This window comes from Bos indicus, chromosome 2 (genome assembly GCF_029378745.1).
Source record: "Bos indicus isolate NIAB-ARS_2022 breed Sahiwal x Tharparkar chromosome 2, NIAB-ARS_B.indTharparkar_mat_pri_1.0, whole genome shotgun sequence".
Lineage (NCBI taxonomy): Eukaryota > Metazoa > Chordata > Mammalia > Artiodactyla > Bovidae > Bos > Bos indicus.
In genome coordinates, this window is record NC_091761.1 from 94,065,093 (window position 1) to 94,090,042 (window position 24,950).

General features: G+C 45.2%; 1 protein-coding gene across 4 annotated transcripts in view; it reads left to right on the forward strand.

The window, feature by feature from the left end:
* The window catches only part of NRP2 (neuropilin 2), a 120,174-nt gene extending 95,600 nt beyond the window's left edge, over positions 1 to 24,574 (forward strand). For 2 of the 4 annotated variants that reach the window (XM_019975603.2, XM_019975610.2), the window contains exons 16-17: positions 18,855 to 18,905; positions 21,251 to 24,574. In XM_019975603.2, coding sequence (XP_019831162.2) covers positions 18,855 to 18,905; positions 21,251 to 21,555 — 356 coding nt within the window. In that variant the 3' untranslated portion in view covers positions 21,556 to 24,574. Of the gene's footprint in view, positions 1 to 566; positions 4,049 to 18,854; positions 18,906 to 21,250 lie in introns of those variants that run through there. The other 2 variants (XM_019975618.2, XM_019975627.2) reach the window with 1 other exon arrangement.
* The last annotated feature ends 376 nt before the right edge of the window (positions 24,575 to 24,950 follow it).

Genomic DNA, 24,950 nt, shown 5'->3' on the forward strand with positions numbered 1-24,950 from the left:
AGTCTAACCAGCCTAATTAATACATTGTTTGAGAATGCTGGCCAGCCAGACCAAATATTGTTATTTCCACCCATTCAGAGAATCAGTCCTATGGAATCCCAGAAGTCATTTTAACATCACTTGAATGTATTCCTGTGTGTGTGTGTGTGAGAGAGAGAGAGAGAGAGAGAGAGAGAGAATCATAATGCTTCTGCATATTATAGAGTATCGTAGTTTAACAGAAAGAAGAAAAGTTTTGGAATCATACAGCTCTTGGTTGAATACAATACTCACCAGTTACTTGCTATATAACCATTCATTTAACCTCTCTGAGCCTCTATTTCCCCATCTGTAAAATGGGTCCGAGAGTACCTACCTGATAGGGTTGTAAGTAGGAGGTAATATCAATCACTGAAAAGTGCTTGGCCCACCCTAAATACTCAGTACCATCTTGTTCCCCTGTCCCCTTCCCTATCCACTCCAAAATATGTGTGTGTTTCTTTTCTTTTTTTTTTTTTTTTTAATTAGTTTTTGGATTAGTCTGCATGCTCTCAGCCTAGCAACACTCTTCTGTGTCTCTCCACCAGGGGGCACCCTCCTACCGGGGACCGAGCCCACAGTGGACACGGTGCCCGTGCAGCCCATCCCAGCCTACTGGTATTACGTTATGGCCGCCGGGGGCGCCGTGCTGGTGCTGGTCTCCGTCGCGCTGGCCCTGGTGCTCCACTACCACCGGTTCCGCTATGCGGCCAAGAAGACTGATCACTCCATCACCTACAAAACCTCCCACTACACCAACGGGGCCCCTCTGGCGGTGGAACCCACCCTAACCATTAAGCTAGAGCAAGACCGCAGCTCGCACTGCTGAGGGCCGAAGCAAGGACCGCACCCAAATCAAACAAGAAAGACTGCAAACACGTTGCCTCGATTTGCACTTTTTCCTCCTCGCCTAGTCTCTGTGTGAACGCTCAGACATCTCTGTCTCTGGGCCCAAACCCTGTGCGCTCGTATCCATCCCGACCATTCTCCTCGGGTTCTTTTGTTTTCCTTTTGTTGATTCCAAACCGCCCAACCCCAACTCTACAATGCTGCATCTTGGAATACGAGAAGAGACACGCCCCTAAGCACCTCACAACTCACGGCTCAGCTGGTTTCCTTCCAGAGACTGGTTCCTTGTTTCTTCCCCTTGCCTTAGCCCATCCCTCCTCTCTGGTGGGCAGTCTGCCAGGAGACTTGAGGGGAAACCCGGATCTGTGTGTTTGTACATAGTATACATTTGCGCCTGTGAATAGCTCTGTGTGTGCGTGGGTGTGAGAGAGAGACTGGTTCATTGGGGTGGGGGGGAGTGTGTGAGTGTGTTCAGAGAGGGCCCCCTTTAACTCTTGTGTTACTTCTCCGGGGGTACATGTTCCAGAAAATAATATACTGTACTAGTTCTGTTTACTTGGAGAAGAGATTGAAGCTTTTTGTTGCCTTATCTAGCTCTGGCTGGATTTCTGTTGGCTTACCATTGTCATCTCCAGGTACCTAAAACTAGACGTCACATGAGAAGAAATGTGGCCCCTCCCATCCCTGTCCCCAGGCCCCACCCACCTGACCCAAGAGAAGGTTCTCCCACTGCACTCAGACCAGACATGACTCCTAGCTAGTCCCGTCTGGGGTGTCTCTGAAGTTACACAGTAACAGCCATTGGGTGCCTGTGGAACCATCCCTTACTTCCAGCCCTGAAGCAAATTTGTCTCATGTTGCCTTATAAAAGAGAAGCTCATAATGAATGTTTAGCTTTTATCAGTTAAGTCCAATCTTGGAATAAGTCATAGAGAATAACCATTCTGAGACTGATGTATGAAAAAGCAGTAGCCTGTTGAGAGCAGGAGGAAGTGGAGAAGGAAGGACTGAAATGTTGTCTTTAAAAAAAAACAACCCTCACCCCAGGGGGTTCATTCTGCCCACTAGGGGATGGGGTGGAGTAAGAAGATTAAAAAAGTGTATTCTTTGGTATCATATGGATCATGGTTAATATCATTTGTAAAATATGGGGGAAAGGGGGTCATTTGCTTTCCTTTCATGGTGTTAATGTGTGCCTGAATCTATAGCCACTAAAATAAAAGGCTGTTCCCCTGACTTATTTGAATATTATGAGAGAATAAAAAGTTACCATTTGTTTAAATGTACTAATGTGCTACCCCTTAAAGCATTCATGGCATCTGGTAAATACACCCTCATAGGCTGGCCTGGCATTTCCAGATGTTACTGCTTCGTCAGGAGAAGGTATAAGGAAGATAAATCCGTTGCTGCCCATTTGTCCTCTCTAAGCAATGCAGGGAGAGGGATGTTAGAGATAAATTGCCTAATGATATTGTATGAAGGATAGATTCAATAATGAAGCCAATTTCATTGATAGAAAATGCATATTTTAACAAGATTCTCAGTGTACTGGGGCTTAGGCTTGGGGGTGTTTATTTCTCACCTTCCTGCTAGGAATCCACTGGGGAAGTGTAAGATTCTCTCCAAAGATGGTTGCCTGGGCTGAAAGCCTCCAGGTACCTTCTGAGAACAAAATACTAATGATTTTTTTGGCTGCTTGCGGGAGAGAGACTTAGCATTCTTCTGGAATATTCACATAGGTTCCTCCAACAAACGCACACTCAACTTTCGCATCTGGTTTGTTTCATCCTCCTGAAAGAATGGTGCTCTCCCACTCTTACTCTATTTCAAAGAGCTAGTCTGTCTCAACCACAGCAGCCCTGCCAAAAAAGGAAGATGAAAGCCTAGAGCATGAGCTACCTTGAGATTTCAAGACGTGTCTTACCCCAGCTGAAGATGGAGAAAGAAAGAGGGGGAGAGAGAGGAGGGGTGGCAGGGTACCATGGATACCTTACAATGACTTTCATGCCCATCATGAGGGCTTTTTATCTCGGGTGTCCGTATCCAGTGAGGTGTTTGGGGCCAGGCGTTCCCTTGAAATGATTGACATCCCTATAAGCACCCCATGGAAGCATGGTGTCAGGAAATTACACCTGAGAAGTCCGGCCGGTGTAGCAACTGTCTGAGTTACCATACACCCATGAGGATTTCCCTTCTCTAAAAGAAGAACAACTTTGTGAATTTGCTGTATCTTTATCTGATGCCCCATGGTGGCATCATCTTTATGTACATGCTGTTATTGAGAATATGAGACTGCTCAAATCTCTGTGAATCCCATAATGCACTTCAGCTGGGGATGTCACATCTCTCTCTCTGTCTCTCTCTCTCTCTCTCTGTCTCTCTCCACTCTCTCGGCCCCAGCAGCTTTCATAGTATTATCCAGGTACTATGCTAAAAGGGCAGCTGTTCTGTAATGTCATGCCTTGCAGCTTTAAAAAGCAAAATTCTGTATTTCATGGAGGAAGGGAAGGGTCCCTTTCTTCTAAAAAAAAAAAAATAGACTGGACAGGTGAATGCATGCATGCATGTTTAGAGTTGCTTCTCAGAAGACAAAGAGGTGATAGCAACTATTAAAAAATAAATGAATGAAAGGAAGGTCTAGCTCAGGCTGGTAAAGTTTTTGCCTTAGTAGAGCTTTCATGTTAACAGTTCCAGGAGGGAAACACTTATCTCTGGAGTGAAAAAAATCCCTTTCTTGGTATTATGCTAACAATTGCTATCCCTTAATTGCCTGTGAAGGCAGAAGAAAGAAAAACAGGATCATAGCATTGCCATTGACAAAACAGAATGCTGAAAGTAAATTATCTTTTCCCTTGTCCCACATTATTGGGATTAAAGCCAGAATAGGATAGGAAATCCAGTAATACTTCTGAGGTTGATACCCCATCTTTAAGAAGACTGCGTCTTTAAAAATGAAGCTAGCAGGCAAGTAAACACCTAAATAATCGAAAATTACCAAAGAACAACAGCAAAACAAGAAAACTTAAAGATTTTTACTTCCTATTCTTATCCCCTTGCCCTATAACTGTGACATCTCTTGCATTGCTCAGTTGCCTGTGTGTCAAAATACCTTGTGGACGTTGAAAACTATTTGAAAATGTATTGTGTGGAATGTAATAAAATGATGATATTTTTATACAAACATCTGTTTTTTTTTTTTTTTTTTCCCACCTTGGCTTATGAGAACAAAGTTCAGATGTAGGCTTTGAACAAACTGATGTTTGCAAAGTTTATACATCACCTTCTGAGCTAGAGGGCATTTTTGTGGAAAGTAGGTGGGTTTTCTCCTTGAGGCTGAATGTCAACTTCTCCTTTTATTTTTATTACTACTGCTTGTTAGGAGTTTTATCCAATTTGTGCAGCTGAGCCAGCTTTTATGATTGGTGTGGGATTTTGCAAAAGTTGCTAAGTGCTAAATTACTCCATGTGATTCCACAAAATTTCTCTTGATGGCAAATCCCTGGAGATGGGACTCTACTTTCACAAGGCCCCAGGGGCTGGGACTAGCAAAGCTGAATCATGTTCTCAGCTCTGCAGAGACAGATAGTTTCCTTTGGAGAAGAAGTGGCAACATCTTACCCCTTGCCTACCAAATTATTACTTCCACGGGGACGTCAATCTCCAATTTATGAGCACTTTCCCAGACCAAACGGGAACTTACAGTATGTTCAAGGCTCAAAGATATTCCAGACTTTGGAGCAAGTAATGAAGATAATTATATGATTACTGGGAACCTGGAAATATCATGGTGGAAAATTTTATAAAAGGAATATTCTATAAAAACTTTGAGGAGAGGAACTTGGGGAAACTTACTTGAAAAGCCAGATCTTTTCAGAAGTATTTGATGAGTATTTGGTTCTCTTTATTGAATATTTAGTAACATGAATTATGACTATGAGTTTATGTGCTCAGTCGTGTCCAACTCTTTGCAACCCCATCCCATGGACTGTAGCCCACCGGGCTTCTCTGTCTATGGGATTTTTCAGGCAAGAATGCTGGAGTGGGTTGCCATTCCCATCTCCAGGGGATCTTCCTGACCCAGGGATTGAACCTGTGTCTTCTACTCTGCCTGCAGATTCTTTACCCACTGAGCCATTGTGGAAGTCCATATTTAGTGACATAGATATATAAAATATTTTATCAGAGAGTTATTAGGGGAAAGAAAAAGAGAAGATCTAGGAAAGACAGCCTCACAGCAATTCAGTGTTTCTAGATGGTGGTCAAAAGTGATGATGGAAGAATTTTCCACCCCCCTATATTTGTGGGGTGTATTAAAAGTATCAACCCCAAACCCTTAGAGTCTGAGAATATTCCTAATGGCCCCCAAGGAAAGGAGCAGGTCCAAAAGAGCCTATTTCTGCCAGGATCCTGCTTTTCTTCCTTTCTAAACCTAGAGCCAGGAAGAAGTGCTTTTTACAGCTATCAACCTGCCCAAGTGGTGCTAAAGAAAACAGGCTTCTGGGTTTTCAGATCCGCAGTCGCTACAGCTGGCTCACTAGAGATGTCACTGTCTGTCCTCTGCAGGAGAATAGAGTTGAATGTCCATGAGCAGAGCCTTGTTTTTACCTCTAACGATGAGCATCATGACCCATTTTGTCCACATAGCAGTTGGCTATCCTTAAAGCCATTTGTTCCTGGTAGCAAAGGATGAAAATTAAAACATCTCAGAAGCATTTATTTCCAACAAAGAGTCAGGCTCAGTCAACATTTTCATAAGCTGGCCTGGGACCAGATTTGCCAGTGAATTAAATTAGCCATCGTGTATGCTTTATTAGCATTACTGTTTTTGCAGCCACCTTTGAGAATTTCACCACTGCTTTTCCTGCCTTGGTTCTGATCCCAAGACTTGGTCTATACACATTCTCTCTCTTCCCCAAAAGAGCAGAGACTGTTACGATTCTGATCTTAGGCGTCAACACAGCACTGTTATCAGTATGGTATTTCAGACCTAACCCAAGCATAAATGTTACAGAAATTGTATTTCCATGGATCATAAACACCAGATGTCAAGGCCTAGTTGGATCTGTCTTGGCGCCTACCTGGCCCTTTATGATGGTTTAAATGTGCATTCTTGTGGTTGAAGCAAGACCCTGCCCTCCTGGCCCAGATACCCACACCCCGGCCAGTCGACTATGGCCCTGGGTTGTTTTCATCACCTCTCTTCACAGACTGTGCAGTTGTTTGGCACAAATGTTGTTGGCCTTTCTATCATCTCTGATGAAAAGAGCTTCATTTTTTAAGTTTTAATTTGTCCGCTTTGTGATCTCCACATCTGAGCCAAACTGCAGATCTGTAGGTGCGGCTTGTTTTCTCTTTGTGTGCATCACTGGGGCTCTTGCAGCTGTAATTTGCCTTTCATCCATTTCAGTGAGGGCCCAAAGAAAACACAAAACAAAGCCAACCAGAGGAAAAGGAGGGGAGAGGAGAAGCACCAGCTGATGGCCTTATGATCAGCAGGGGAAAGATCGCCTTATATAAATAAACTAAAGGCTAGGAATAGTGTAGGATTTAATGAAGCCTGACACAGATCAAGTGCACTGGAGTATGTCTTCAGGTTAGATATCATCAGACACCTGGACCCTCAGAAGGCATCGGGCCACAGGCCACAGCCAGGCTACGTTTGCACTGTGTGGAGGAAGGAGTTCCTTTTGGCCCCAAACTTAAGCCTGGAATGGACACATGATTTGGGCACTTGCCAAAGAACAGACCCCCTCTTAGTATGGTTTCTGCTTGGCACAATGCACAGTCTTGGTGCTTCAGGGCAAACAGCAGAATCCATTCTTGACCCAAGGCCAGTGAGCAAGAGACCCAGAATCCTTCTACTCTCTTTCCAATAAAATAGTTGTTCCTGCGCTTTGCTGTCATTGACCTCCAAGCTCCCAATAAAACTAAAGTCCCGTGGGCATCAAGCCAAGAAATAGGAAAGGCCATTTGAAGAGTCAGCAACAGACAAGCCAGAGGCAGGACTGGTCATTGAGTGGAGAAAACACCTATTCTTGGAGGCTCATGGCCAGAGTGGTTATTGATACTGAAGAAGGTCATTGTGGGAAACTTTAGGTTCATATCTGACTAGGCTTCCTTTCATTTCTTTTCAACTTGAGAGTTATTCATGGCAATAGCCTCAAAAACTGCAAATCGTTTTTTTTTTTTTAAAGTTCATTTCGTTGTTAACCAGTCCCACTCCCCTCCCAGAGGGAACCATGAGAAATTGTTCAAGGTATATAATTTCAGGACTTGTTTTATACCTTTACAAATGTATATGTTCATGTCTAATTATGCAGTTTGCTTTGGTTTCGTGTAAACAGTATCAGCATTGGATCGCCTGGCTGGATAATGTGCTTCTTTTCATTTGACAGTCTTGGGGCTACTTTGTTGCATGCCGACAAGCTTACACAATCCTTTTTAAATGTGGTCCAGCATTTTGTATCATGTGGATGTACCATAGTTTATTAACTGCTTCCCTGCTGGTGGGAATTCAGGTTGTGTCTAGTTTTCCTTACAATGATAAACAGTACTGTAATGAAGATCCTTACAGTTGCCTCTTTGTTCACGTTTCTCTGGAACAGAATATGTGGGTCAAGTGCTGTGCCTGTTTACACTTTATAATAGACGCCTTGGAAGCCTGGAGTCTACCTTTTACAGTGAACCTGCCTCCATCTGAGATGCTAACAAGCTAGTGGACAGCCTGCCTTATATCCCCTATCATGCGCACAAGCCACATAATCTCTGTCGCTGTCTCTCTAAATTAGGGGGAGTGCTTGCAGGGGAAAACTTTAGGACACTTAACCGGAGGAAATCTTAATTGCAGGGACTTTTTCAATGCCCATTTGTGGAGAATGTGAGCCTGGCTATAAGTCGCAGCTCACTGGGACTGTGGCCACTGTGCCCCGGGAGTTAATTCTGTCCCTGAGTTCAGCAGACAGAGCCCTGTTCTCCATGATTAATGAGTTCCACTTGGTTTCTTCAAAGAGTGACTGTGCTGTGCCTTGCTGTTATTTATTTATGTTTTCCACTAAAAAATTCATGTAAAAACACATTCTTTAAGGTCAATGCCCGGTATTGTGCTACAGACAAAAATATTCCAACGGCCACAAGCCAGCCCACAGGCCAGTGGAAAGGCCCCAGTCTTTGGGACCTTGTACCTGGGGCCCCCACCATGACCACGGCCCTGAGAGGAGCAGGCTTACCCAGCTGGAAGGATGCACCCAGCTCCTTTCTGAGGAGCTTCAGGGCTAATGTGACCCGAGGAAGGGTAGTAGATAAGGTGGTTTTCCAGTGGGAGGTTTCAATGTACAGGTGAAGCTACTAGCCCCAAGTGGCTCCAGTAAGGAATGGCAAGTAGAAGAGAAGCCAAAAGACCCATTAGTCCAAAACACCATTTCTTTTAAGAGTTGTTACCCTGATTTCTACTGTGCGCTTAGACCAAGTGGTCATAGTGGTGTGACTCTGAGCATAATGGATAGTGTGACAGCCATACAGGAGATCTTTGCACTTTCTCCAACCTGCCAAAAATCCAGGACTCCTGCCTCTTGGGCATGAGGCTAGGGTATAATTCTTTGGGAGGGGGGTATAACTCTTGATGGCTCAATTGCGGGGAGCAGCACAAGAACAAGATGTGGGTGAGCTAGAGCTATGTCACCACACACACACACACACCACAAGCTTGTTTTGTCTTGTGTGTGTAATTGTGCAAAACTGAACCCTTGTAGTATCATTAACTGATGTACCCAAAGGCAAAGGCTCTCATCCGGAAGAGGAGTGATAGGGCTCCAGGTCTGGCTTTCAATAGCGGCAATTTCTTTCTCAGGCGGCAGGACTCATTAACTGGACGCTGAACTGGAGTCCTCTGGAACTCGCTAGAGAGCGACCAACTCTAGTAATGAAGGGAATGCAGAGAAAGCTTTGAACCTGAGGTGGCCTTGACCAAAGCCCTGTTCTCAGTCAGCCTGCTGGTTACCGAGGCTCATTTCCGCACAGTCTGTTAAACTTTTCCTCTCTTTGCGTCTCCCTACTGCCACCAAGGGGCTGGGAGAAGGGACACAAGGACCTTGGGGGATGCGTTGTCTTCCTCATCGCTTTCTAGGGCACTTGTGACAGCTGGTGTGTGTGCTGTGTGCTAAGTCGCTTCAGTCGTGTCCAACTCTTTGTGACCCCACCTGGCTCCTCTGTCCATGGGATTTTCCAAGCAAGAATGCTATCAGTTCAGTTCAGTTCAGTCGCTCAGTCGTGTCTGACTCTTTGCAACCCCATGAATTGCAGCACACCAGGCCTCCCTGTCCATCACCAACTCCTGGAGTTCACTCAAACTCATGCCCATTGAGTCCGTGATGCCATCCAGCCATCTCATCCTCTGTCGTCCCCTTCTCCTCCTGCCCCCAATCCCTCCCAGCATCAGAGTCTTTTCCAGTGAGTCAACTCGTCTCATGAGGTGGCCAAAGTACTGGAGTTTCAGCTTTAGCATCAGTCCTTCCAAAGAACACCCAGGACTGATCTCCTTTAGAATGCACTGGTTGGATCTCCTTGCAGTCCAAGGGACCCTCAAGAGTCTTCTCCAACACCACAGTTCAAAAGCATCAATTCTTTGGTGCTCAGCTTTCTTCACAGTCCAACTCTCACATCCATACACGACCACTGGAAAAACTATAGTCTTGACTAGACGGACCTTTGTTGGCAAAGTGATGTCTCTGCTTTTGAATATGCTATGTAGGTTGGTCATAACTTTGCTTCAAAGGAGTAAACATCTTTTAACTTCATGGCTGCAATCACCATCTGCAGTGATTTTGGAGCCCAAAAAAATTAAGTCTGACACTGTTTCCAGTTTCCCCATCTATTTCCCATGAAGTGATGGGACCAGATGCCATTATCTTTGTTTTCTGAATGTTGAGCTGTAAGCCAACTTTTTCACTCTCCACTTTCACCTTCATCAAGAGGCTTTTTAGTTCCTCTTCACTTTCTGCCATAAGGATGGTGTCATCTGCATATGCTGCTGTTGCTGCTAAGTCGCTTCAGTTGTGTCCGACTCTGTGCAACCCCATAGACGGCAGCCCACCAGGGTCCCCCGTCCCTGGGATTCTCCAGGCAAGAACACTGGAGTGGGTTGCCATTTCCTTCTCCAATGCATGAAAGTGAAAAGTGAAAGTGAACTCGCTCAGTCATGTCCAACTCTTAGCGACCCCATGGACTGCAGCCCACCAGCTCCTCCATCCATGGGATTTTCCAGGCAAGAGTACTGGAGTGGGGTGCCATTGCCTTCTCCATCATCTGCATATAGTGGGTAGCTATTCCCTACTGCAGGAATCTTCCCCACCTAGGGATGGAACTCTCATCTCGTATGTCTCCTGAGTTGGCAGGCAGGTTCTTTACCACCAGCACCACCTGGGAAGCTGGTACTGAGGTGAAAAGATAGCCACTAGGACCTAGACAGGGGCTGATGTGGGGGGCCCAAGGAGCCCCATGGTGCTTCATCCGCCTTGGCCAACTGAAGACGAGGAGTACAAGCTCGTAATGCTGTCTATGGGAAGCCTTAGCCCTCACCATTGCTGTAGCTTCCTGGCTCTGAACACCTGACAAGGCCACTGTCACATCCTCTTTCCTCAAGGAGGACCTGTCCCCACTGACCTATGCGCGATTGGATTGAGTGTGGTTCATCTTTAGCCCCCACTGTTCCCCTTCTGCACCTCTCCTGTCTTTACTTTTTTAATGTATTTTTAAAATTTTTTTTTTATTTTTGGCTGCACTGAGTCTTCTTTGCTGTGAGGGCTTTTCTCTAGTTGCAGCAAGCAAGGGCTACTCTTCATTGCAGTACAAGGGCTACTCGTTGCAGTGGCTTCTCTTGTTGCAGAGCACAGGCTCCAGGTACTGAGGCTTTGGTAGTCGGGGTGCTCGGGGTTTGTTGCTTCACATCTGGTAGAATCTTCCTGGATCAGGGACCGAACTCATGTCCCCTGCATGGGCAGATGGATTCTTAACCACTGGACCACCAGGGAAGTCCATCTTCCCCTTCTCTTGGTGGCCCCTTTTCTCATCCTCGGGCATCCTTATACTTTCTTCACCTCCCTCCACCAAGGCCTCCCACCAGAAAAGCATGTCAGATCCTTCGTGTGCATGCGTGTGTGCAAAGTCACTTCAGTCATCCGATTTTGTGCAACCCTAGGGACTGTATCCCACCTGACTCCTCTGTCCGTGGGATTCTCCAAGCAAGAATATGGGAGTGGGTTGCCATGCTCTCCTCCAAGGTATCTTCCTGACTCCAGGATTGAACCCGCCTCTCTTATGTCTCCTGCATTGAAAGGCAGATTCTTGACCACTAGCGCCACCTGGGAAGCCCTGTTGCATTTATACAGGAGACCAAACCTAAAGTTGGGGCTTCCACTTACAGTAATGAAGAACATCTCTGATTTTTCAAAGATCTAGAGCAACGAAAGCGAAGAGTAGCTAAAGAGCCTCTTGATGAGGGTGAAAGAGGAGAGTGAAATAGCTGGCTTAAAACCTAATTCAAAAAAACAAAGACCATGGCATCTGGTCCCATCATGGTAAATAGATGGGGAAAAAGTGGAAACAATGACAAATTTTCTTTTCTTGGGCCTCAAAATCACTGCAAATGGTAACTGCAGCCACAAAATTAAAAGACATTTGATGTTTGGAAGAAAAGCTATGACAAATCTAGAGAGCATATTAAAAAGCAGAGATATCACTTTGCCAACAGAGGTCTATCTAGTCAAACCTATGGCTTTTCCAGTAGTCATGTAAGGATGTGAGAGTCGGACTATAAAGAAGGCTGAGTGCTGAAGAATTGATGCTTTTGAACTGTGATGCTAGAGAAGACTTGAGAGTCTTTTGGACAACAAATGAGATCAAACCAGTCAGTCCTAAAGGAAATCAACCCTGAATATTCATTGAAAGGACTGATGCTGAAGCTGAAGCTGAAGCTGAAGCTCCAAAACTTTGGCCACATGATGTGAAGAGCCAGCTCATTGGAAAAGACCCTGATGCTGGGAAAGACTGAAGGAGGAGGAAAAGGAGATGACAGAGGATGAGATAGTTGAATGGCATCATCAACTCAATGGACATGAGTCTGAGCAAACTCAGAGAGATAGTGAAGGTCAGGGAAGCCTGGCATGCTGCAGGTCTAAGAGTCGGACACAACTGAACAACAACAAGCAGAGCAAAGGAGAGATTCCAGAATTTTCCTCCATCAGCATTACTGGGTTTTTTCCAGCCTACACAATCATGAAGCCTCCATCTATAATTAAACATTTTACTGGCTGCCTCCTTTTTCTTATTTTCATGTGGATTATTGGGGCTCAGTGGAGCCATTCTGGCCTCAGATGCTCATCCGCCTCCACACTTGAAAGTATTATTAGGTCATTTCACAACCTTGTCATTTGTAGTCTATATTTTCAGTCCTTTTTAGTGTTTCCTTCTGATAATTCAACTAAAAATAATTGAAAATCATGTTCAAAGTCTTCTTAAATATCACAGATCAAGCCCCCTTTTCTTTTCCTGCTTGAAACCATTTGAAAACTGCAAAAAAAATTTTTTCCATGACTTTGCATACATTTGGCTATAGTTCAAGAGATAAAAACCCATGATAAAAGATCTTCTGGTGGTGTTTCTAAATTCAAGCCAAACCCAGCACGGGATGAAGGGCTCTCAAGTAGCCTGACTCTAATGGAGGGGTTTTGGCAAAATTTTGATCTACAGCTGAACTTTTGGCTCCTTATGGCAACTGGGGATGAACAAACTGAATTAGGGAAATTAAGTGTGGTAGGGAGTAGGAACCTTCAGCCAATACTAAATAGTAAATCAAATTAAACACATTGAAGAGCCAAGAAATATCTGTTAGCCCTTCATGATTTCTCATTTGTTTAGATCACAGTGTTGCTTCTCCTGCTGGGATCAAAACAAAGTGGCTGAGAGGATTTTCTGAAGGCTACTCCCATGTGAGTGGTCCAGTGATTTAACTGACCTGAGGGCTTCAGGAACTTGGAATCAAACTCAGCAAGGACTCTCAGTGGCCAAGAGCTAATCCCAAATAAATCACAGCCCCAAACAAGGTGTCGAAAATGTGGCTGACTCTCAGGTCTGCTGCTGAGCTCTTCAATGACTTATTGCATTTTTCTACTCTCCTTCCTCAATTTCTTCCTCTTTGAATAGAAGTGATGACACTTGGTACCTGTGAAAATGAATGATTTCAATGATTTCCTGTGTAGGCATGTCTTTGATCCTTGTCTTAAAAGCTGATTGCAGTTTGATGGGTTGAGTGGACATGTGGTTTAAGTGGCTTCTCACCTGGTTTTATCAGCCCCACCTTAGCTAAGGTGGAGTCTTCAAATTTGGTACACTATTTACCTGATCTGTCAGTTCTTCAGTTGCCAGTTAGCAGGATTGATTTCTAAGCCAAATGAGCAAGTATTGAAAACGTGGGGTCTCGTGGTTTCCCCCCGCCTGTCTGTTGCGTGGTCTTCTCCATCCCCACAGAACTTAAGGTGGACGACTTCAGGTGGGACACACCCAGAAGAGGACAGACCTGGGGTAAAGACTGGGGCAGTGAGCTCTTTTCTGCAAAAGCTGCCTTATCTAATATCGGCCTTTTCAGGCAGCCCTCAAAAGAAAGACCATCGTAGCTTTCTCATTGTCTTCCTGTAAAGACAATAGGGTTTTTGGGCAGGAAAGAACACCGGTGCTCACTGTACAGGGGAAGAAGCTGAGACACAGGTTGCTTAGATGCTCATCCTAGCCCCCACACCTGAGTGGAGTGGTGGAACTCTGATGAGCAGGCAATCCGCTCCCAGGGCAGTGCTCCCAGCCCAGTGCTCCTCCATATCCCGAAGTGCTCCCCTCCAGGTGCAGTCCTGAGTGTGTCCACTGCATGTTCTGGGTGGCCAGTCTGTCATCTGCTCCCACCAGGCCTCTCAAGCCACTGCTCGGAGCTGGCCTGGAAGAAACTCTTCAGAGAAAAGCCAGCAAGCATATGTTGGTGTCCTGATCAGTGTGCAAGTGACCCGAGGATGATCTTCAACCATTTATCTAAAAGCAGCCAGTGGTTTGGGGCAGACTTCTCACTCTCTTAGTGATCTTGTGAAGCTCTTTTTTTTGATATAAAAACTAAACAGAACAATGTCAATGAAAATACAGTTGCAGTGACCACAGCATATGAGAGATGTAGTGAAAGGGAAGGTCAAATTTTTCTGTAACTGCAGAAAAACATTCTAACCCCAAAGGATCCTAATTTAGGAAGGGAAAGAAAAAGATGAGGGAGAGAGCAAAATGTGTGTGTGTGTGTGTGTGTGTGTGTGTAAAGAGAGAGGAAGGGTGGGAAGGAAAATCTAAATGAGAGAAAGCATTTTTGTTTGAGACCTACACCACACTCAGGGGGAATTTTCCACTTGCAGGCTGGAGTGTCTGGGGTATTTCCCCTGCCTGGCATGTGTGGTCTTACACTGCCAGGCAGTGTTCCAAACCCCTCTGGGAGATACACATCTCCCTAGAGTAGGCTCGGTTCGTGACTGGTATGGCTGTTCCTCTTTTGTGCCGTACCTTTGCAATTTACTGACAAGGATGCTGGAGAATATTCAACTCTTCCTGGGTGGAGGGGGGTTGCTGAACAGTCCAGAGGATGTCTTAGTAACTAGCCACTATAGGAAAATCAGGATAATAGGAGACAGGTAAGACCTTGACTCACTCTTCACTGGGTACCTAACCCACCTCTCCGCAATGCTAAGGGAAACGAGTGGACCATTTGGCCTGAGATGCAATGTCAATATGAAAATGACCAGGTTTTCCTGAATTGGGTCTTTTGTTTGTTTTCTAAGTAGTGGCTACTCTAATCACTTAGTTTCTCAAAATTCTGTTCAGCTACCTTCCAGGCACTCATGAGTTCTTCCTCTTGCTCTGCTGGTCTGCAGTAGCCGGTGCAGGGAGGTGGGCAGAGACGTGACTCTGATGTAGGGACATATAAGGAGGAGATCTGTGACCAGGCAAGGCAATCTCTTTGAATTCTTCAGTGGATCTAAAAAAAATGAATTCACGCCCCAAACCAAGAGATCAGTGTACAAGCTTAAAGGCTCAGGTGCCATGTTTGAGACAGTCCATACCCATCAGAGAAAGGAGCTGGACTCCCCATCCTCTCCCCACTCCTGGCAGCAGCCTCCATTCCAAAGCTGCTGCCTCGTCCTCCCACATTTTTCCCAGCAGTGGCCCACCCTCATTTGCCCAATCCCTGCCCCCAACTCCATCAGCACTTTGAGGTCCCTCCGCAACAGCCCCCTTTCTTTTGTGCTATTTTGGCATGGTGAGTCCTTGCTTCCCAGTCACACTGAAGGGCCTTGGTTGTAGACACCAGGTCCCATACATCTTCATTTCCCAAACTCCTCTATATGGCTCCCTGGCACGTAGTCGACCCTCTTAATGAGAATTGGCTGATTGGCTGGTAGTCAGTAAGTGAACACTGCTCTATGAAGAACAATGAAAGCCCGCCTTCCCTCTCTGGATAATGTCTATCATGAAAAACATGAAGCCCCAAATTTCAGATCACCACATCCTCACGTTCATGAGAAGTCCTGGTGAGTTCCCATCAAAGTGGTGAGCCAGCAATGCAGGCAAACACCCAGACACTGTGTATCCAGCCCACTGGGATGAAGACAAGGCAGACTGTTTTCTCTATGGGAATGGTCTTCCCAGGTGGTGCAGTGATAAAGAAGACGTCTGCCAATGCAAGAGACGTGGGTTTGATCCCTGGGTAGGGAAGATTCCCCTGGAGGAGGAAATGGCAACCCACTCCAGTATTCTTGCCTGGAGAATTCCATGGACAGAGGAGCCTGGAGGGCTACAAAGAGTCGAATGTGACCGAGCACACACGCACACAGGGATGATTTAGGTGAAATGCACTGTTCTGCCCATAGCCAGAGAATTTGTGTGCGCAGGTGGAGGAGTTGAAGGAAGAGGGTCTTCTCTGGCCCCAGTACAGTACTGAGAGTCAGAATTCAGGTTTTGGAGTCAGACTGACCTGAGCTTGAATCCACACGGGGGCCCAGAAGGAAGCAGGGTCATGTAAGCACAAAGGTTGAAAGTGGAAGTCGTGTGGGTGGTAAGATGCATTCCTGATCTGCGTTCTTTTAAAGGTGGGGCTCACTGCACTCTCCGTCAACCCACTCACAAACACACACACCTCCTAAAAGAGTCCTGGAATGTCCTCTCCAAGTTTTTCCTCATTTAAAAAGTTAAGTTCCAGGTCCTTGCTCTGCCTCTCTTCTCCAGCCAGGTCTTCATTCGCTGGCTGTTATTGTCCCCTGCCTGGGAAGGTGCTGCTTCCAGTCTCTGCCTTGAGTTCCTGGCTCACTCCTCCTCCTTCCAACCCACCCTTGCCTTTTCTTTACTAGAACTACAGGGACCCAGTGGACATCCACACACCCTGCCAGCATTCTGAGGAAACAGGCTGAAGTTTCTCTCTTGGCCTCAACAGAAAAGGAAAGTGGCCCATGAAGAGCAAAGAGGCTTCTGAGAAAGAAAGCTCTTAACCAAACACAGACATCAAGAATATTAGCAAAGGGACTAGAGAAAATTGCTATCAAAGTAAATGGCTTTTTGTACAAATGTTCCCTTTATTGGGGTTTTCCCCAGTGGGTCATTCTTTCTTTAAGGCTTCATGAACAGATGCGCTTTTGAAAATGTTGATTAACTTATCCTTTTTTTGACCCCTTCCCACTCACCCAAACTCCTGGGAGCAGTGATTATGCAAAAAGCCAAGTCAAGCCTCTAAAGTGTTCTTCACCTGAAGTAGCCTTTGATCCTCCAGGTGCAGAAATCTCAGCCACATCTGGGTAATCAATTTCATAGAACCTTAAAAATGGACCTTTTTTTGGGGGGGGGGGCGGGGGGGGGAGGGTCATCTCATCCAGTCCTCTGCCCACAGAGACAAGTGGCTGTGATCTCCTGGGACAAAATGTTCTCATAGTCATTACCATCCTCTTACCCTTTTTCCTCCAAGATCAATGCCACATCCACTCCTTTCCAGCTGGTGATCAATAGTGTGTTAAGAATTCTTCCCTGAGGGTGTGAGATGGAGCAAGATGGCACTCTAGCCTCCAAAACTTTGTCACATCCTTGGCAGAGATGGAATCCCTAAAAGCAAGAACAGGATTTGGCCCAAAAGTCACTGGCAGGAGCCCTGCAGTTTTCATCCTGGGTTGATCCACAAATTCTTTCTTATCCAGTGTTCTGCTTCTTTTAACCATGAAGGTGTTAAGACATATAAGCATCCCATAAATATGATTAATTGTTAGAAATGTGATGGTTTTCTTCCATGTTTGTTTTTCTCGTAAGATTTAAAAAAAAAAAAAAAAAACCTCAGAGTTAATTTCCATGAGCCTGATTTGATCCCTATGACAGATACCACCTGCCTCTTGTTGATTCATGTTTCCGTCTTCATTCCAAGGGCACAGCCTGCATTGTAGAGGCCTGGAGAATAGTGTAGGGATGGGCACTGAGGTGCGGAAGTTGGCGGGGCTTGCAGGTACGAGTTGCTGTGCTACAAACATGCCAGGAACAGACTGGATTTATGGAGGATCGGTGCCACGTGGCATTCATCCTTTCCAGTGGGGTCTTGGCATTTTGTTTTACACATCCTTCACTGGTGACGAAGAGGATGAGATTGTGCTTTAGCACGTTGGCCAGGAATGAGGAAGACTTCTAACGGAATGAAAACCTCTGCCTCCAGAGAAAGACTGAATGCCAAGCGTGGCAGTGATGGATCGATCCTCAGTTCAGGTCATGATCAAGTAGATCTTCCCCGAGATTTTGTGCAGATGAGGGAGATGTTCAGGCTGGTCTGAAGTCCTTTTGTTCCTCTTGTTTGATAGTTTAGCTCTTTGGAAGCTTGAGTTTGTGTTCAGTCTTGACTTTTTTGGATATAAATTTATAGTGCTGACATCAAGGTAGCTCACCTGACTTTGAGTTGAATGAAATTTCTGAAGGGCCACATACATTCGCTGGTGCCACTTTGACCTGATAGCCGACAGGCATAATTAACTCATAAGACAGGAAGAAATGATAAGACCCTGTTCTTCACCACATATTTGATTCTCTTTTTTAAATATTTTACCCTTTTAGACAGGTAATTTCCATTGGCTCTGATTTCTATAAGATGGACAGCAAAGTAAATAGAGACCTGTATTAGCCACCCCCCTTCCCCCAAAAAAATTATCATAAAAAAAGAAAAAGATAGACAGTGATAATACTGGAGAAAATTCGGAGTAAATTAACTTAGCTCTATTCAAGCCTGGGCGAGTCAGGTTGGGTGCCTATGTTTGATCTATTCTTTTTTTTTTTTTGATCTATTCTAAACCGTGAAGAAAGCCAATGGGAAAAATAGATTGGGAAGGAAAGAGAAAAGTATTAGCATGGATATGTGGGGGTGGACAGGCGTTATAACATTCTTTCCAGTTCTAGTTCTATAAATACATTAAAACATATAATGATGAAATGTGACTTAAATTACATTTATTGCAATCCAGAGGAGAAACTTTTATACTCTTATGCTTTGTGTCCACTTAGATGCATTCATGAGGAGGGGTCGTGTGCTATACCAGATGAACATTACAGTCATGTGACTGATGATGGACATGAGAGACCACTGAAGTTGCCTTAGATAAAACTCAGACCTACATTGGTTGTAAATAACAGTTATTATAAAGATACAAGAGAGCATCTACTGGGCACTTAAGGCCTTTCTTATTGTTTCTGTTCTTCTGGTTGTTGTTGGAAGTAAAGTCAAGTCATTTGAAGGGGGACGGATCCAGTAATCTGCAATACTAAATGATCTAGAAGCAGATGCGATTTTTTAGCTTCCCACAATGCTGGGGAGTCATTTTCAGCAAGGTGGCATCTCTGCCTTTTAGCCACTCAAACCTGTTATGACTGATTTTTTTAAATTTTCTTTCTTGTTATAGTGGACATCCCAGAAATACATGGGAGAGAGGGCTACGAGGATGAAATTGATGGTAAGTGTTGTTATGATTTAGAAGATAATCATGAAAGTCAAGTTTGGCTATAAAGCTATCAACAAAAATAATGCCCAGGGTATAGGAGGGCCAGAATTCAGAACTATCAGCCAGAAATATGTGACAAGAATCCAGAGAGGAATGAAGAAGCCATCAATTTCTCTATCAAAGTCAAATTTACAGAGTTAGAAAGTTTATTGAGCTTCCTCTGCCTAATCTGAAATAGGTCCCCTACTTGGGGCAACTTTTGACACCGATGAACTTCAAATCTGAATAAACCCTTTAGAAGTGAAAGCCAGGCTCCTCTATACATGTCACTGCTTGAACCCATTGACCTACTTCCAAAAAGGGCTTAGTGGATAACTGTCAGTGTGAACATTCCTTCAGGCCTGCTGAGATTTCTGACTCCATGGCTTTCAGGAACCAAGGTGGGGCTCGTTGCAGGATTTAGGTCTCATCCACACTACCTATCTCATTTTTCATACTTATTCCAAGCTCTGTTTTCCTACTTCAAATACACATATTCCATGAGGCTGAAGCAGGAGTCCTGACTGGAGGGGCGCTGAGCAAACACCCAGATGTAATATCTTTCCTTCACTCAGAGGAGCACAGGTCTCTCTAGGCGTCTCTGAGAACCGGAGTTGATCTCCAAGAGAGATCACTAAGGTTCGCCTCAAAGAGCAGCTTTAGACCAAGACTGATGCCTTTAAGAAGAGCAGTTTATAGAGCTGCTTTTTTTAACTTGACCTTAATCAAACACTTCAAGTGTAGTTATAGAAACAGAGTGACTAACCCAAACAGCACCTTGTTAACTGAATGCAGACTCCCCCTGCAAAGCCTGGTCTAACGTTCCTTTTATGGGCAAAGCTGCACAACTGGCCTTCACAGAAAGGCTGTGATAGATCAAGCAGCAGAAGCCCTAGATGGGGTAGAAAGAGTAAAAGATGAGGATGCAGAAAGCCTGATTTCTAGTCCTAGTTTAACTCTTTGCTAACTCTGGGCACTTGAGTGAGTTACCTAATCACTTAATTTCTCAAAGCCTCAGTTCCTCATCTATTTTTTTCAAATTATAGTATCACCCTGCCTTCTTCATGGGATTATTAGGAAATCCCACAAAATTTGCCAGAGATGTGGTCATGCCTTGATCACGCTACAGAAATACATTAGTTTGCTTGAGTGGCCATGATAAAATACTGCAAACTGGGTGGATTAAACAACAGAAATTTATTTTCTCACCGTTCTGGAGGCTAGAAGTCCAAGATCAAGGTACCCACAGGGCTGGCTTCTTCTGTGGCCTGTGAGGGAAGGATGTGGACCAAACCTTTTTCCTTGGCTTGTAAATGGCCATCTACATGTTTCCATGGTATTCTCCCACCTGTATCTGTCTCCAGATTTCCCCTTTTTACAAGGACACTGGTCATACTAGATTAGGGCCCATCCTAAGGACCTCATGTTAACTTGACTACCTCAGTAAAGACCTATCCTCAAGGTAAGGTCACATTGTGAGGTACTAGGGGTCAGAATTCAACATCTGAATCTGTAACACATAGCAGTAAGGTAAAGTTTAGGTCGTGAGGCCTGGTGGATCAAAAAAAAAAAAAAAAATCTACTGCTTGGGTGGCCAGGAATGCCAAATTGGAGAACTTGTCATGTTGAAATAGTCTCAGCCTGTTCTTTGATTTAACATGAAGCAGCTGGAGGTAAGGAGACAAGGGGTAAGGAGACAAAGGAAGAAGGGTGTACAGAACAGAGGGCCATTCCAAGAGCTCTAAAGGCACCCTGTGAAAATCTAAGCTCACTTACTCTGACTCAGACTGTTTAAGTATCAGATACTTAGACCATACTTACTTTGTGCTGGACACCAAGCACTGTGCAAATGTTAATTCATTCAAACCTCCTAACAACCCTGTGAGGTTATTAGTAGTGCCATTTCACAGATGAATGAACTGAGGCAAAGAGAAACCAAATAACTTGCCCAAGGTTACACAGCTAGGACAAGGTGGGGCTGGGTTTTGAAGCCAAGCAGGGCTTCCCTTTTGGCTCAGCGGGTAAAGAATCCGCCTGCAATGCAAGAGACCTGGGTTTTATCCCTGGGTTGGGAAGATCCCCTGAAGAAGGGAAAGGCTACCCACTCCAGTATTCTGGCCTGGAGAATTCCGTGGACTGTATAGTCCATGGAGTCACAAAGAGTCAGACACAACTGAGCGACTTTCACTTTCAGTATAGTACCAGTGTCGAACAGCTCAGCCTCAGGTTCTGAAAAACCTCTGAACTGGGATGGGGGGAGTCTCAGTTATTTCTAAAAGAAGCAGTGTCTGCAGTCTCTTGTGTCCTTTACATCCTAGATGACTACGAAGTGGACTGGAGCAACTCTTCTTCCCCAACCTCCGGGTCTGGGGCCCCTCTGGCTGACAAAGAGAAGAGTTGGCTTTACACTCTAGACCCCATTCTCATCACCATCATTGCCATGAGCTCGCTGGGCGTCCTCCTCGGGGCCACATGTGCGGGGCTTCTGCTCTACTGCACCTGTTCCTACTCTGGCCTGAGCTCCCGCAGCTGCACCACGCTGGAGAACTACAACTTCGAGCTCTACGACGGCCTCAAGCACAAGGTCAAGATGAACCACCAGAAGTGCTGCTCAGAGGCCTGACAGATTGCACCCAAATCGCACCTGACATTTCATTCCAGCAAGAGGGGCTAGTGGAAATGACAATTTTTTTTCCCTTTGGAAACTGAATGCCATAATCTCGATCCAACCGATCCAGAATACTGAAGGTGTGGACAGAACAGGCGAGTCGAGGGAAGCAGGGAAATGCAGTCTTTCAGGGGGTTGGGACCCACCTGAGACCACGTGGCTGAATCATTTGCTGGGACAAGAATGGGTGCTCATCTCTTTGGTGGTCACAGTTCTATTTTGTTTGTGAGTTTGTTACTAATTCTGTTTTATTTCTTTGGTCTGTGAGCAACTCAAAGAGGCAGAAGAGAATGACTTTTCCAGAATAGAGCAGAGTGGTGATCAGTAATCTCTGCTTTTTCTTCCTAATCAACGCTTGGAAAGCAAAGAGTCTTTTCAGACTCTCCATCTTTAGAAAATAAATTCCCCCAAAAAGCCGTCCAGTTTATCCCACCCTCCGATCGTCTCATGACTTCCGGGATTTGCTGTGCTATAGCTTCTGCCAGCCAACTTGACAAGCTGCCGTTTCCAGTCCTAGCATTTCGGTAGGATGTTGTTGCCTTTAACTTTTTTTATCCAGGGGAAAATTGCCATTTTAGGGTCAGCATGAACAGCTCTTTCTTATATGCGATTTAAAACGAACCAGAAAGAAAACTTCACACGTCAAAATCCGTAGAAGCGCCTCCATGTTAGAAGCGGACAAGCCTTAACGTGCTTTGTGAATAGGAGCCATTCATTCAGTCTAGACCCAGAACGTGTGGCTGTGAGGCTACTTTGTGGGGCCTCTGGTGGTGGTTTTGCTTTTTCTTTTCCTTCGTCCTTGTTCTTCTAAAGCATACACACGTGCCCCACACGCACACACACATACAAGCATGCACACACATGTACACCCATGCATACACGCTCACTGTCAGGTCTCTTAAGCCCCAGGAAACAGCATTGTTTGACATTCTCTGAGATGGGGCGGGGGAAATATAAGCTATCAGTATGTTTGTCCATCAGTGAGACATCACTAGTGACAACTGACGGGAAAGGAAGAGAACAGTGGAGAGAGAAAAAGAAGTCCATCGTCTGTGGTCATGTGATCGCAAAGACTGAGAGGACTGGAAAAGACATTCTGATACATCCGTCTCTGTTAGGCTAGTAAACACAGACTTCTCCTTGGGGTGACAGCCACCACCTCCACCTTTCAGAAGCATCAGCAGCACTGCAATGCCTGAGAGCTGCTTCTAACCAAAAGTCTGCACGCCCTGTGGACCAAAATGCTAATGCTGCTTCAACCCCAGAGAGACCTGTGTTCTTACATACACCCACCCACACACACACCAATTTATGTATTTTTTTTTTATTAAGTGCCTTGAAAAATGAAGAAAAAAATGTATTTTCCTTCTATGTAGAAATCAGTGAATACCATACGAGTTAAGGCATTCCTCTATTCCTCTTCCCTCACCCAGTGGCTCCACACCCAGCTTCCCCCACACCACTCATCCTATGGATGGAGTAAGGCCTGCCACCCGAGTGGTAATCATAGCCCTAGATGACTCTCAACTGCTCTAGAAGGGGAGGCATCTGGAATCGCATGAAACTGTGTGAAGGAGAAGATTGTCCACGCCAGGATCCAAATCTTGATTTTGTAGTAACGCCTACAGCTTGCCTGTGTGCTGGAAATACATTTGAAACCCAAACAGTATGCCCAGCCTATTGTGAATCAGTGGTGAACTGTCAGACCATTTTTTGCTGCTATGGTCACCCACGATGTCATTTGTCTCATACCCAGGTGAAAGGGGAAGGGTGAATGGGACCGGCTGGTTCCTTTCGATGTTAACTTATGAAAATGCTAGTTCAAATGGTAATGTCACAGTGTTCTGTGTGAAGAGAGGGAGAGTTCATACCAACAGCTATTTATTCCTATGTGTGTGTGTCTTTGCCAGTCTTTGAGTTCTCTGTATCTACTGTGTATGTGAATGGTCACGTGGGACTCAGTGGTGGTGTTGTGACTTTGACCTAGGCCCGAGTGTCACTGCTGATCTTGGCACTCGTTGGCACAGTGGTAGTTAGAGGTGACAAGTGAAGCTGTCAAGCCCAAGGCCTTAGCTTCAGGCCCTCCTGAGCTGAGTGTGTGGCAGAAGTAAGTTCTTAATTAGCCCACTTCCTCTTCGCCTTCCCGTGTAACTCAGTGTTCCAGAAGTTAGCACGTCCAAGGGTTTCCAGAGTTAACCTGCAGAAGAAGAGAGTTCAAAAGTTGACACTGAGGGCCCTGGCCTTCTCAAGTCCCGTGGGCCGTTCATCAACTCCCCAAAGACCAGCCTTGTCTCCGACCCGCAGTTCACCTCTCAGTTATGTACAACTCAACCTGCATCCCTCTAATGTCCTATATCCATATTCACCATTGGCTGGTTTGAGCCCTTGAGTGGGCTCCGGATGCTAAACAAAAGCAGGCCAGCCAGAGCTACATGTAGATACCTCACCAGCCCTGGAGGCTGTTCTGTTGTAAGACAGGACCCCAATTATAACCTGGCCAGGGGACACCCTGGTGCATTTGTTGTTGCTATCTGCAGGTAGGCTCACCGACCCATCTCCTTGACTCCTTCCCCCTGGGAAACCCAACTCACAGTATTGATCTCCTTTTATGCCTTGTACTGAATGACACATTACCTCCGCGCTCTCCCGGACTAGGCGGTCAACAGGACCACAGGGCTGCTTCCTCTCTTAGGTGTGGGCATGGGGAGTTGACAGGAATGAGGGTCCGAGGAATGAGCATGAATGGCAAGAAAACAAGGGGAAAAGTTAAACTGTCACACATGAGGTTAACTTTTCCAAGGTTAGCTGTTAAAGGTATTTGACCATCCACTGGCTGAGCCAGATCAAGGGAACTTGAGAGCTTTTACTGTGATTCTTCAATGTAAAAAATAAACAACAATGTCAAACTGTGTTTATATGATTTGTATAAAACCTTTTTAAGATTACTATTTAAATAAACATTATACCAGAGATATTTTTCTGCATTTTTTTATTGGAGACAAAGAGACTTAGGTTCACCTTGGGTGACCAAAAACATCCCAGTTTGCCTGAGACGTTGCTGAGTTTTAGCTCTGAAAGTCCTGTGGTCCTGGAAAACCCCTCCATCCCAGCCAAATCGGGATGGCTGGTCACTCTCTTGGGATAATGCTTCTTAGCACCTTTACATGCCGTTAGTAAATAGATTAGCTAGCTAGCTTTTTATAAAGTGAAAATATGATATGGGCAGGTAATGAGCTATGTGGCCAAGTAGACCATTTCAGCTCATAGACTTGCCTGGTAGATTTCTAAGACTGTGAGCCCTAGTAACATTCCTCCGTCCTGGACATCACCAGTCCCCTGTGATTTTTGAC